Below are 15,456 nucleotides of genomic sequence, written 5' to 3'. Positions count from 1 at the left end.
AATGCCCTTTTATAATCACCTGTCTGCTGGACACCTGTTTAATAATTAGACTCACCTGTAGTTGAATTTGTTGTTAAATAGGCTTTTGTGGTTTAAATTTCTGCTTTGCTCCTAAGACTCTCATTGGGGTGTATTCATTTTTGCAACACGGTCTTAAATAAATGTTAGGAAAAATACTTGTGTGTGCAAATTAACAAATCTTGTTTGCAATCAGTGGCCCATATTTGTGGGAGTATTTTGTAGTATAGTGTCCCATAGAAAATGTTGATTGTAAGTATGTATATATATATATATATATATATATATATATATATACATATACATATACACACACACACATACACTTTTTTTTTTTACATACTGTCACCATAGCAAGTGCAGTGTTACTAAGGTATCATCGTACCCCTGTGGCAGTGATCATGTACAATGGCTGGCTGCTCTGATATCACTGTATAGCAGTGCCGCCAGTCATAATGTCACGGTCTGGGTCAGGTTCAGAGACCAGTTGCTATAGTAGTGTAAGGCTTACCTTAAACCAGCAGGATAGGTACACAGGCAGGTCACCCTGGGAAATCACGCAGGCTCACCTGAGGTGCGGGGTCTAAGCATTAACCGGTTTTCACCAGAGCTCCTAATGGTGGAGATGGATTTGGCTGCGTGTCAATACCAGGTCGCAGATCTCAGGATCACCCCACCAGGGAATGAGCAAGCTGGTAACCGATAGCGGATCAAACAGATTAGGGATAAACAGAAGCAGAGTCAAACAAGCCAAGGGTCCGTCACAGATGGTAGTGGATGAGGATGAGACAAAATCGTGGTCAGGAACAAGTCAAAGGTCGGTAGCGGAGGTGTAGACGGCAGCAGGAACAATAAGCGGGATATTGGCTGGTAAGGCACAATAATCTGGCAACCAGGAAGTGCAGAGACATAGCTTTTATAGGAAGTTCATGGGAGGAGCAAGGAGTTCAAGGTTCAAGACAAAACAGGGCAAAGGCAGGATCATCCAAAGAATTGTCAAGGGAGCTGTCCAGCATTCCAGGTGGATCAGTGAGAAGAAACACCGTCTCTCACTGCAGAAGGCCCAGGTTCGATTCCAGGCTCTGACACATAATCTCTGATCACCACCACAGCAGTACAATGTGACCAGGCTAGTGCTGCCAGACAAGTGTCTCTAATCATGACCAGACCAGTCAGTGTCCCCAATCACAGGATCCCTTAATCACCACCATACCACTCAGTGTCCCTAATAACTGCTACACCAGTCCTAGTGTCCCGGATCGCCGCCACACCAGTCATTTTGTCCCTGCAACAATGTTCCTAATCACCACCACACTATTCCAGTGTTCCCTCTGCCTGCTGCTCATACTGACCCTGGCACTCTTATTGACCACATTTCTGCGTGTTGCCTGGACTGATCCTTTGCCTGTTTGCTGACCATGTCTCTGCCTGCAGCCTGAACTGACACATCAGCATGTCTGACTATGTTCCTATGAGACACCAGTCTCAGCAATCCCCTGCAGACAACCGCACTCCTGGAACCACAGGAACACTTTTTGCTCTTTATCAGCCTCCTGTACTTCCTGATCAGTGAACATGACATTCCAGGGGCAGCCAGGTACCAGTAGGCTAGGCTTGCTTGGCTTACAGAAAATGGGACTGCTATAGGTGACTCTACGCTAAGCTATATATTCAATGACCACTCATTTAGAGGCAATGATTGCAGTACATTGGTTTTTATTTAATTAGTTGATTTGTGTGATATACAAGATAAAATGTCCAGTATATATTCAGACAAAAAAGTGAAAGTCTCACACGTGTAGTATCACCATACTCAGCAGGGAGTAGCAGAATGTGTTTTGGGTTGTAATTCTAAGTGTGCCCACACTGTGGTAGAAGTATCTTATTAATTTACAACTTTGTGTAAAAAAAATAAATAAATAATTTTCTTTCTGCATTTCCCAAAAATGTGTGGCAAAAAATGAAGTCTTCAAAAGGCTCAGCATGTCTCTTAAAAAACACCTTGGGGTGTTTGCTTTCAAAAATGTGGCAATTTTGTAGGCTTTTTTTATGGTCCTGGTGCTCCAGGGCTTTCAAAAATGTGACAGGGAATTGAGGAAATTAGATACATAATGGGTTTCCCTTGAACACCTGTAGGTGCTCCTTGGATTTTGGGCTCCTCTCTGTGGCTAGGCTGAGTCTCAAACATGTGATATAGCCATACACAGAAATAGTAGTAGAATGTGGTTTGGGGTAGAATTCTAAGTATGCCTATGATATGTGTTATAAATATCATAATAATTGAGAACTTGGTATAAAAAAATACATTTTCTTTCAGAATATTCCAATAACGTTTTCAATGACATTTTCAAAATGCTCTAGAAATCTATGCATTTCAGAAAATACCATGGAGTGTTTGCTTTCCAAAATGGTGTCGTTTTGTAGGTGTGTTTACTGTCCTGGTGCTTCAGGGCCTCCAAAAATGTTTTAGGTAGACAGGAAATTAGATGCATAAATTATGCTCCGTGAAAGCCCAAAGGTGCTCCTTAGATTTTGGGCCCCTCTATGCATCTAGGCTATGAAAAAGTCTTACATGTGGTATCCCTATACTCAGGAGACAGCAGAATGTGTTTGATGTGTAATTGCTTTCACAGAGACTAAATAATATACACTAATTTGGGTTATTTTTTACTAAGGAAATGTAGCGAAATACACTTTGAAAATTAATTGTTTTCTTCACAAATTTAGGCCAAACTTTTATAATAAAAACTAGGAAAAACATGTTTTTCCTCAAAATTTTCGGTATTTATCACATATATAGCAAACAAAAAACAAACAAAAAAAACAGTGGTGATTACACCAAATGAAAGTTGTGTCTCAAAAAAAAGATATAAATTTCATTTGTTTACAGTGTTGCATAACTGAGTAATTGTCAAAGTGTGACAGCATTGAAAGCTAAAAATTGGCCTGGGCAAGAAAGGGGTTAAAGTGCCTGGTATTAAAGTGGTAAAGTTGTATCCACATTGCACTACATAATTGCACTGAAAGTCTGATCAAAATCATATTGTAGCATTGTGAACCTAGCCTAAGTGAATGTAAGCAATAAAGGGTCAAAAGAGTCCTAGTTTTTTTTACATATTAAAAAATACCACCTTTATGAGCAGGAGGTATTTTGTTCCTGCATAGCTACAATGACTCTAGCTAGAAGGCTTTACCCCAATTTTACTTTTTCACAGACAGATACAAACACATAGTATGGTGACCTATCTCTCCCTGTTCAATGACAGCAAAGAGTACAAGGAGATTGTTTTTTTTTTTTTATTTAACTTTTTATTTATTTTCCATATATAATACATATTTCATCATTATTCTCATACAAAAACCATTTCCATATCATTAACCACTTGCCTACCAGGCACTTATACCCCTTTCCTTACCAGGCCAAGTTTCAGCTTTCAGCGCTGCCGCACTTTGATTGACAATTGCGCGGACATGCAACATTGTACCCATATGAAATTTTGATCATTTTTTTCTCACAAATAGAGCTTTTTGGTGGTATTTAATTGCCACTGGGCGCTTTACTTTTTGCGCTATAAATAAAAAAAGTGCAAAAAATTTGAAAAAAAGAATTTTCTTTGTTTCTATTATAAAGTTTTTCTAACAGGTAATTTTTCTCCTTCGCTGATGTGCGTTGATGAGGCAGCACTGATGGGCACTGATAGGCAGTACTAATGAGGTGGCACGGATAGGCGGCACTGATAGACAGCACTAATGAGGTGTCACGGATAGGCGGCACTAATATGCAGCACTGATAGGCGGCACTGATAGGTGACACTGATGATGGGTACTGATAGCCGGCACTGACTGGCATCACTGCTGGGCACTGACTGGCGGCATTGACTGGCACAACCCCTGGGCACTGACTGGTGGCACTGACTGGCAGCACTGCTGGGCTGCACTGGTGGGTGGCACTGGTGGGTGGGCACAGGTGGGCGGCACTTCTGGGCACAGGTAGGTGGCACTTCTGGGCACAGGTGTGTGACACTGCAGAGTAACACAGGTGGGTGCACTGCTGGGCACAGGTGGGTGCACTGCTGGGCACAGGTGGGCAGAGCTAGTGGGCGCACTGCTGGGCACAGGTGGGCAGAACTTGCGGGTGGCACTGCTGGGCACCGATCATCAGGGCACTGATCATCAGTGTCCTGATAATCGGTGCCGATCCCCGCTGTGACAACTGCCGGTTCTCGGCAGTACTTTCCTCACGATCTGACAGCGTGAAGAAAGTGCAGCCGAGAACCGGCACTTGCATTTCCCTGTGATCAGTGTGTCATTGGACACCGCTGATCACGTGGTAAAAGGCCGCTGGGATTGGCCTTTTACCACATCACATGATCAGCTGTGTCCGTAGGACACAGCGATCACGGAGATCGCCGGGTGCGCGCCCGCTGGGGCGCGCAGGAGAGCGCGTTCTGGGGGGACGTCATATGACGTCCACCCAGAACTGGCCGGCCGCAGTGAAGCCGTCATTCGGCTATCTGCGGTCCGCAAGTAGTTAATAACATTTCTTACTATCTTTATTTCCATTTACCTCCCCCCCCTCTATCTAATTTCCCCTCCTCCCTAAATAAAACCTCCCTCCCCCCATGTAAACCCACCCACTCTTCATTGTTCTATTACCTCTTTTCCCAACTAGAATATATAAATCCTTCCATCTTTCTCACATTGCTACTTCATATATTTCACCATAAATTCTTCCCATTTTCTCCACCTCTTAGAGAACAACCCCATCCTGTCTTCCTGCATATAACACAATCTCTCCATCCTACATATTTGATTCGTTCTTTCCACCCAGTCCTCTATCTTCGGCACCTCTGGTCTATGCCAAAACTTAGGTATCAGACCCTTCGCCGCATTCAGGTAGCATCATATACCCGAGTCCTTATATTTATTTACTGATAACTCTGTACTATGTAGTAGACATACTTCTGGGTCCAGTCCTATCTTTATCCCAGAGATATTCTCAATTAGTTGGACAATTATCTCCCAGAAACCTTGGATCTTCAGGCACTCCCACCATATATGATATAACGTGCCTATTTTTCCACAACCCCTCCAGCACTCTTGTAAATTTTCCCCACATATCTTATACTCAACCTTCGGTGTAATGTGCCATCTCGTTAAACACTTATAATTTACCTCCACCTCTCTAATACTTATATTCTCGTGTATTAATCTATAGATTTTCCTTTGTTTATCTTCATCTATCTCTATTCCCAAATCTCTTTCCCATTTTACTATATACATTGGCTTTGTGTAAGTGTCTAACTCAGTGAGGGTCTTATACATTTTTGCTGTACCCCGCCTCCCGTCACCTCGTGTTTCTAACAACCTCTCAAACAGATTCCAATCCTTTCTCGATCTCAACGGTTTTGGAAGGTTTTGTACAGGGAGATTGTATGCCAAACATTTTCTCAACATTGCTTTGTGAGGTTATCACTACCAATAGCTATGAAACAATGTCTTCAGCAATGAGATCATTCCATGTGTAAGGATTGGGCCTTTTAGGAGTACCTGTTATTGTTTTAAGGTTCTTCTGACTAGTCAGGAAATCTGTGTGCAACCTGGCCCTTCTATCACTCTTCTCAACCTCTTCCCAATAAATAACGATAGGCAAAAACTTTTTTTCCCCATTTTGGATAGAGTACGGGAGGGGTATAACCCCCGTCACTTTATTTTTTGCCATCTGTGTCCCATTTGGGAAAATTTACCTTCACTTCTCTACAAATTAAGGGAAATCCTTTGGAACCCCCAGCTCACCAGAAATACTGTCCCCATTGGAAAATGTCCCATTACTTTTCAGGGGACAACCCAAAATGTGTTTTCTTTTACATTCACTTTCGATGAGAATAATAAAACAGGTCAAATAGAGATAGTGAATCTCCATAATGGAGGGACATACTACAATAAAAACCTAAAAGGTGTTCTAATCCATTTCTACTCTGTTCAAAACTGAACAAAATTGCCTTTAGTTATACATCAGTTATACTTTAAAACGTTGAGTAGCCTATTTAACCTAACAGTCACACAGAGTCGAGCAAGCTCATATCTCAGTGCGGGGTCAGCTGCTCCCACCATTGGCTTTCCAGTGTAGCTACTCTTAAGAGTTAGCACTGTACATTGGAAGTCAGAGAAGGGTCAAGAATGATATGTAGCTGGAGGATCACTTCAGAGAAATACATGAATAATCATTTGGTACTATTACAATTACGAATTTTTTTATTTTTCGATCTTATTTTTCATTATTGGTAATAACAGGGGAGAGGCAAAACAAGCAATAAGAATACACAGTGAATGCTGATTGTGCATTTCTCATTAAAAGACACACAGTTATTTTTAAAAGGTCTACCTCACAGAGACATAGTAAGGGGTAAAAAAGATTCCACATTCGGCACAAGTACTAGATACATTGAGCACATTTTACACTAAATATGAAGAAAAAAGGTTACACATAAACAAGGTAAGATAATAAGAATGGAGACAACATACTGGTTGCTCACCTTGTAGGCAAACTGCAATTGTGAAGTCCATGACCCAGCTGACAAGAGCCATCACCAAGCCCAGAAGAATAAGGAATATCCAGTCTTCCCCAATATGAGACAGCAGAAGTCTCTGAATGTGCACGCAACAGACTGAAAAAAGCAAAAGCTGCTAAAAAATCAGAAAACAGACTACAAAAACAGTAACTTTGTGGGTGAGAAGGCAGCAGATAAGATTGGGAAAAGTGCAAAAATATTGAAATAGATATAGGAATGCAAAAAGGTGATTAAAATCTATCCCTCGTTTATAACATACAAAATTCTTATAGGCTCCATGCACACTGTACTCCAAAGGACGCTTAGGAGAAAAGCAGCTGGAAAAATGCAGTGCAAGCAGCTTATGTGTCTTCGCATGTTTGATGTTAATGCATTTAATTGGCCAGAATCTTATTCTGGCCGTTAGAATGTAGTGACACATGGACATGCATAAATTCGTGTGCGAACGCGCGTTTATGATTTTTTTTTTTTTCCTCAGCAAAAATGCACCTCTTCAAAAAGTGCAAGTGACTTTTTTTTGCCTCAAAACGCTCCTGCTTCTAAGCACCTGTAAATGCCTGTGTGTGCATGGACACATAGGCTAGCATGAAAGGACATTTAGAGGCAGAGGAAAAAAAAAAAGTCAAAACACCTGCAGCAGGTGAGCTGCAGTGTGCATGAGACCATATAGTCAAAGGCAACAAAAGAGGGCCTGTAGCCTTTGCCAAATCGTGCCTCTTTTACACCATCTTTTCCTTGGCATAGAATATTACTGCTTGCAACACACATCATTAACAGCGAGTACATGCCATGATCTTCATAATGCTATTCAGTTGGTGCTCAGCAAAACTGTTATGTAAGTGCAAAGGGAACAGTATAGAAAGAAATCAGTAAGAAGACCACAGCCAAAACCATTCCGGGAGAGGCAAGCTTGCCTTGTTATAGTTGTGCAGTTCATGTGCCAGAAAGTAGTAAATGCAATGAAAGACTATAGCCTTGTGTTTTTCCTGAACTCAAAATTTGTTGAAGGAGCTGCTATCCTAATGTAATGTATATTTTTTATGTATTGGCGAAAATGCATAAAATTCAGCTTATATGGCTCATCCACATTATGTGGTCCATCAACTGTGCTAACTACCTACACTACAAGAATCATGCATCCTCAGGTAAATTGACTGAACTTGGTAAATGCAATATTTGTTGCTAAAGACATTGCAAAATATACTGGCCGAAAGAAAAAAAAAACATTTTTTGAATTTAGCTGTGTATTCATTGCTATTACCATAGCTTACCACCAAAAGACAACCCAAAATAAATTCTCCTGCTCCTGACAATGACAGCAATACCACATATATGTATATTATTTGTTTATACCTGTAGTATTGCCCAAAAACAATAGTGCACATTTTGCTTTCTTATGCTGCCTAAAACACACTGACACCAATTTAGAAAATGCTTTTATTTTTTATTTTTTTTATTTTTTTTAAATCCTACCCAAAATATACTGCCCCTGACCTTTGACCCTTAACTTGACCTAACACTAACCCTGACACTGAGCTAGATCAAACCTTGATCCAGCGCTCTAATTTTTTTTTTTCTTAATACACACTTTTCTTTGCTGACATTTTCTCCACTGCAAGGAGAGAAAGAAACAAGATACAATGCATCTTTCTGTCCATTCAGAGGTGAAACAAAACACATGGGTGGGCTGCACAGTGACTGATCACTGTGATACCCAACCAGTGACTATCACATTGATCCAGCGATCGGGAACTGGCAGTTTCCAGTCCTGATCATTAGTACGAGATCAAGGATTCAGTGAGAGCCTGGTCTCTGTGCTGGGAGAAAGCTGTGCGGTGCACTCCACTCCCAGCTCAAAACACAGGTACACATATATGCTGTGTCACAGAAGACGACCCACTGCAGTGAGGCTGCATATTTGTGTACTGTCAGCACCAAGGGGTTAAAAATCCAAATCCTCAGCGAGTGGCTGGGAATTTAGATTTTACTGCCACCCTCCCCCCATCCCGGTGCCCTAAGAAACATCTAGAACTAACTTCAGCTCTTTTGTGAATTTATGATCAGTCGCTGCTGTCTCTTCATGTAATCCCAGATTATGTTGACATAATAACCTCTTTTAGAATTATATTTCTTCTTTTCGATAAAGTCCTTTATTACTTTGGCTGTATGTTTGACACCTAACTGATGGTACTGTATGATGGGTAAGTATCTGCCTGTACTTTTGACCATTGGAGAGGCCATTAAATCTGACCAAATCCACATGTTTAGAAATGCAGCCACAAACTTGCAGGGAACTTCCACCATACTTTAATGTAGCCTGCAGACATTTTCTGATGAACCAGCTGAAATTCACTTCTCGTAGCCCCTTCAGCCCATTCACTTTATTGGCAGCCCCATCCTGCCTGAAATTCTTTGACTAAAAAAAAAAAAAAAAAAAATCACAAAAGGAGCCAAGCAAAAAATTGTCAGCTAAACAGCAGCTGCATTCAAGCAGATGCATAAGCTGTTCAAGTATTCTGACTGCCGCTGCCAATAGTTGTCAGAATACTATAGCCCGTCAGCAGGGATGCAACCATCTGTGCAGTTAGCATGGACAAAGAAATGCCCATGGGCTGAACAAAAAATATTTTCTTGTGTGGTCAACTTAAAGTAGAACTAAAAAAACAAAAAAATCTTTTTTTTTTTAGTTTTGGACAGAGTAGAGAGGGATTAGAACACCTATTAGGTTTTTATTGCGGTCTGTGCCCTAGTTAGGGAGATTCACCCTCTCTATCAGTCCAATTTACCATTATCATTGAAAGTGAATGTAAAAGAAAATTCTAATTTTTGGGTTGTTGCCAGAAAAGTAATAGATGGGAAATCTTCCAATTGAATAACTAGTTCCGGTGACCTGGGGGTGCTCCAAGAGAATTCTCTTCATTTGCAGGGATTTCCACTCCCCTCCTGTTTGGCTATGGGACAGGAAGTGAAGGTATATCTCCCCTAAGGGACAAAGATAGCAAAACAACTGACAGGGCTATTAACTTCCCTTATGCAACCCAGAATGAAATAAATAGTATTGCCTATAGTTCCACTTCAAGTCTTCTGGGCCAACCATTGCATTTTCAGTCCTCACCGTTGCCTGTGTCTTTATGCTTCTGTAGATGAGCTTAAACAGCACATCTGGAAACACCGGAGTTCCTTATTATTTCTGCCTGTGAGAGACTTCTCCTGTCTGCAAGTGATCCCACAATCCTGGTGCTGTCAGCTTAACATCAATCAACGTGCACCCACCGCACACGTGATAATAGATGGACCCTCACCTGAAGGCATTGACCTAAAAATTATAATAGGTCAATGGACACAACTCCCCTCCCCAAGGGGTAACTGTAATAGGTATTCATTCCCCTGGTCTCCAGGTCTCTGTTATTTCCAGTGGTAATATGGGATACTGGTATCTTCCAACCTCCACGGTACTGCTGTACAGTTGTGTTGATTCTGTAGGATCAACTTAGAACCACAGAGAAGCCACCATAGTGTCGTAACTTATACAACCATAATACGTTTTATTAAATTACACTCACGTAGAAACACCAGTAATTCGCATGTACACAGACATATACCCCGGATAATAACACATTAGAATCTGCCCTCACCTCCGGTAACCTGGCTCAGACGTCACCTGGCTCCTCCCCACGCGTATTGTCACGAGGTCACGTGACTTCATCAGGCATAGCTAGGTGACATGCATGACTTGTTTATATGGGCACTAATCTTAGCAAATCTCAGCGGTCCTCTGCAACTAATACTATCGTGATTGATTCCTTCTCACTATTGCCATCTACAGGTGTAAAAGGAGAATATGATTGGATGCCTAATTTTTATTGCCTATGCCCGATCTGGTATACAGCAGACGCCCATACTTGTAGCAAACTGAAGATTTAATGTGGCAACTTTTCCACTAAAAAAACAGGGACCTGTAATCTCTATGCCATTATGCCACTATATAACATCATTAACATCCATGTTTTAGAATGTTATCGATATGTAGTGGCATAATTACTGGGAGATTATAGGTCCCCGTTTTTAAGTGGAAAAGTTGCCATATTTTTTTTAAAATGTACAACAAATTGCTACAAGTATGGGAATCCACTGTATACCAGACCAGGCATAGGCGATAAAGATTACACATCCAATCAAATTCTCCTTTTACAACTGTAGATGGCAATTAGTGAAAAGGAATCAATCACAAAATAGTATTAATTGCAGAGAACAGCTGAGATTCTATGAGAGTGGTGTTCATATAAAAACAAGTCACGCAGGTCACCTGGCTAGCCCTGATGAAGTCACATGACTGTGTGGGAAGGAGCCAGGTGATGGAGAATGCTGGTGTGTTACGATCTGGAGTATATGTCTGCCTACATGACAGTTACTACTGTTTGTATGGGAGTGTAATTTTAATAAAACGTAAATTTGGTTTTAAGTTACTACACTATGGTGGCTTCTCTGTGGTTCTGAGTTGATCCTACGGAATCAACACAACAGGTACAGCAGTACAGTGGAGGTTGGAAAATACCAAAATCCCATATTACCACTAGAAATAACAGAATAAGAGACCAGGGGAATACCTATATACAATTACCTCCGGGGGAGGGGAGTCGTGTCCATTGACCAATTATAATATGTAGGTCAATGCCTTAAGTGAGGGTCCATCTATTATCACGTGTATGGTGGTGTGCATTGGTTGATGTTTACATCACAGCATCAGGATTGTGGGATCACTTGCAGACAGGAAGTCAAATTCAAAGAATTTCTTCTTTGAACGGTCTTGAAACATACATATATAGAAGAGACTATTACTATTATTCTTTGATGGACTATTTATGATTTATATGAGTTTATAGCACAGATAATTCATCACTGTTTTTGATTTTACACTTACATTGTATTTAGCAGTGCAACACATACACTTTACATACAGATTTGTTTTGCATGTGATGAGCACACATTTTTGTGTTTGAAGCAGCCCCATTTAGCATTTTTCATCATTCTTTTGGCAGCACACAATATTTTTCTTAACATTTCACAATTTGTGTTTTAATCTACATTAACACCTACTGTATGTGGCATAACTGTTAATCATGTACTGGACCATATGCCTGCAAAATCCTTAAATGTGTGCAAGTGTACCTGGCAAAATTGATGCCATTTTAAAGCCAAAAGGATGGACACATTAAGTATTACCTTGTTTAAACTTTTTTTTGTTAATGCACTTTGTGGGATGTTAATGGATGTATAAAATACATTGTTTTAAAAGTGCCTAAAACATTTGCACATTACTGCAAATACCAGACCAGGCATTTGGTACACCGTCCTCCTTTATTCAGTTAAGTAAATTTACTAGATAAAGTATCCCTTACTATACATGACTTCTAGCATAAGGGTATTAGGGTTTCTACACAGTGTAAGGAGCTAGTAGCCCCAAAAACAAAATAGAGCTTTCTGAAGCCACACTGCTGTCACTTGATTTCAGTGTATCACATAAGTAGCCTTCTTTCCTTTGACTTTCCAAACTAATATAGTTTTAACCCTCATGCCCTTGTAAATTGTAATTAACATTCAATTACATTTCTCTGGGCTTCAAAGATGTTCATTAGGAGAAATAAAATGGGAAGGTTTATACAAAAACACATGATATTTACACAACATTGAAACAATGAGATTAAAAAGAAAGACTTTCTTTGAGCACAATTTGATGCTGCTGACAAAGCCTCTGCATTTATTGAATCCAATATTAATTAAAACACTGAGGGCTGGTTCACACCATAGAAACGCATTCTGGATGCGTTTATTCATGCATGTTTTTAATGTGTTACAGTGCGTTCTGGTTAATTTTTTTCCCTCTCTTTTTCTTCAATTGATATAGGGACATGTGTGTTCCAGTGCGTTTGTTGGTGCGTTTCAGTACAGTTCTGTGCAGGAAAAATGCAGCCTGTTGTACTTTTTTTTTTTTTTTCTGCAACCGGAACGCACTGGCAATGCAAGCACGGATGTGAACGATGACACTGGCAACCATGTAACCTACTTTCTGTGCATTTTGGATGCAGAAAAAAAGCACACTGAAAACACACGTAGTGTGAACTGGCCCTAAAATAAACATTAAAGAAAGGGAGTGGAAACATAATACACCCATTTTCAGCATAAAATGAGTTAAATGTAGGCATATCTATACTTAAATTGTGCTAGACAAATTGGATTAGATACAAGCAAGGTAAATAAAGCCAATATTTGGTGTGTATCCCTCAAGGTTGGAAATAAAATCAAAAAAGTAACACCTACACTAGAACTAGTAGAACAAATTCAGGTACTCGCTGCAGTAATATGCACTTTTAATAAACATATATATGACTAGATTCAATTGTGTTTCTATACATCCGCCTAGAGTTCAATTTTAGAAGCTTCTCGTCAGTTAAGTATCTAAAATTTTGAAAATGTGATGTTGACATGGTTGACCACATCTAGCATACATACTTCTACACTTGGCACAACGGCTCTCATCATATTCTTTTAGCTCCGCTACCCGTGGCTGATCACCTTTGCCTGGTTTGCGGCGTTCAATTTCTTTTCGAATACGAGCAGCCTCCTCTTTGGCGAAAACTCCCAGGTCCTGAGTGTAGCGTCCATACATCTGAAAAAGTGTGCAAACATGAAAATTAAAGCATTATCATATATAACAATGACACCACAAAACAACTTATCCACGCCTTGGTTATATCCCGCCTCGATTACTGCAACTCCCTCCTCACTGGTCTACAGTTACACAGGCTATCCCCCCCTTCAGTCTATTATGAATGCTGCTACTAGACTCATACACCTTACCAACCGATCAGCGACTGCTGCCCCTCTCTGCCAATCCCTCCACTGGCTTCCACTAACCCAACGTATAAAATTCAAAATACTAACCACAGCTTACAAAGCCATCCACAAAACTGCCCCTAGCTACGTCACCAACCTCATCCACAGATACCGCCCAAATCGCCCACTCCGCTCCTCCCATGATATCCTCCTCTCTAGCTCCCTCATCACCTCCTCCCACGCTCGCCTCCAGGCTTCTCCAGAGCCTCTCCCATCCTCTGGAACTCCCTACCACAGCATGTCCGGTCAGCCCCCACCCTGTCTGCCTTTAGGCGATCTTTGAAAGCTCATTTCTTCAGGGAAGCCTACCCCACCTCCACCTTAGAACTGTACTTTAATCACCTCTGCCAGATCATCCCCCACAGTTATCACCTTTTGTATCACCTCCACCTTCCTTTAGATTGTAAGCTCCACGAGCAGGGCCCTCACATTCCTTCTGTACTGAAATGTATTGTAATTGTACTGTCTCCCTTATATTGCAAAGCGCTGCGCAAACTGTTGGCGCTATATAAATCCTGTATAATAATAATAACAACTCTTCACTCAGAATGTATCTCCTTCCGAACGTGGTTCACATTTAAAATATTAAATAGAAATGTGTCCATAGTCCATGTCACAAACAAAGCCTTCTAAAGTCTATCACATACAGAAAAATATGTATGTTTATTGGAGATAAAGAAATCCAGCTTGTACAAGAAAGAAAGTACATCTGCTAACTGCCAGTGCTTACTATTAACTTCGATAATTTCTCACATTCTGTGTGCAAAAACCATAGAAAGAAGTCTCAATGTTGTTAACATGCCGCTTCTCAGTGTCACTCGCAAGGAAACAAGGGTAATATAGGGTTTGTTGGTAAAGAAGGGTCAGAGTCTAATGGAATCACTTCTGAAAAGAAGGATCATTGATCACTTAAAAATGCACAACTTGCTGAACCCCAAGCATGGCTTTACTAAGGGCAGATCGTGTCAAACTGATTGAATTATTTGACTATATCACTAATGTTTTGGACCAGAGTGGTGCTATGAACATAGCATATCTTGATTTCAGCAAGGCATTTTATATAGTTCCATATAATGATCTAATACAAAAGTTGTACAAGCTAGGGCTTAAAGTGGAAGTAAAGGAAAAAAACGTAACCAACTCTAAACCTTCTCTCAGCCACATTCTAAGCCTAATCAATTTATCACTCTAAAGGGAAAAAAAAAAAAAAAAATCTGCAGCCGCTCCGGTCCCAGGCTGAGCTGTTAGAGGCAGCTTCAGTGTGTAGGAGGAGCAGCCAACAACATAAGCCTCATATTAACTCTATTGGTGACATCACTTCCCAGGCATTTCCCAGCCATTTTCGGCTGTCTCCTGCACACAGGGGGCGCTGCTGGAGACAGAACTGGAGCAGATGAAGAATAGGCAAGTACGGCGATTTTTTCTTTACAGTGCTAGATAGATTAGGCTTAGAATGCGACTGAGAGTCGGTTTAGAGTAAGTTAGGCTTTGCCTTTATTTCCACTTTAACCCTTAGGTGGTTCAGTTGATATGCAGTTGGCTAAAGGATAACTACCAGAGTGTGCATGTAAATGGGGTTCATTCAGAACAGCGACTAGTCACAAGTGGTGTACCACAAGGCTCTGTACTAGTTCATTTTATATTTAATCTATATGTAAGTAATATAGCTAAAGGTTTGTTGGGCAAGGTATGTGTTTTGGCTGATGACACAAAGGTGTGTAAAAGGGCTGATATCCCTGGAGGTGTCTAACATGGAACAAGGATTGGCATTGCTGGAAGTATGGTCAGAGCAGTGCAAACTTCAGTTCCATGTTTATACATTTAAAATAATTCACCTAGGGACAAAGAATCCCTTGACCGATTACAACATTGGGGGTATAGTGTTGGTCAGCACTACAGAGGAAAGAGATTTGGGAGTACGTATCTCAGATGATTGCAAAATCAGCAAACAGTGTTGCCAGGTAGTGGAAAA

The 15,456-nt window shown here is 40.7% G+C and overlaps 1 protein-coding gene across 1 annotated transcript in view; it reads right to left on the bottom strand.

Annotated features, from left to right (window-relative positions):
* Positions 1 to 6,554: 6,554 nt before the first annotated feature.
* CLCN2 (chloride voltage-gated channel 2) overlaps positions 6,555 to 15,456 on the bottom strand; it is a gene marked incomplete at its 3' end in the record, with an annotated part of 131,715 nt that continues 122,813 nt past the window's right edge. Inside the window, exons 2-3 of the mRNA XM_089685509.1 lie at positions 13,101 to 13,257; positions 6,555 to 6,686 (exon numbers count right to left, since the gene is read on the bottom strand). Of these exons, the coding sequence (XP_089541635.1) occupies positions 6,555 to 6,686; positions 13,101 to 13,257 (289 nt within the window). The remainder of the gene's footprint in view (positions 6,687 to 13,100; positions 13,258 to 15,456) is intronic.

Source organism: Staurois parvus, unplaced genomic scaffold, assembly GCF_062004578.1.
Source record: "Staurois parvus isolate SC_StPar_1 unplaced genomic scaffold, SC_StPar_1.0 ptg000376l, whole genome shotgun sequence".
Lineage (NCBI taxonomy): Eukaryota > Metazoa > Chordata > Amphibia > Anura > Ranidae > Staurois > Staurois parvus.
This window is presented reverse-complemented; position numbering and strand designations above follow the sequence as displayed.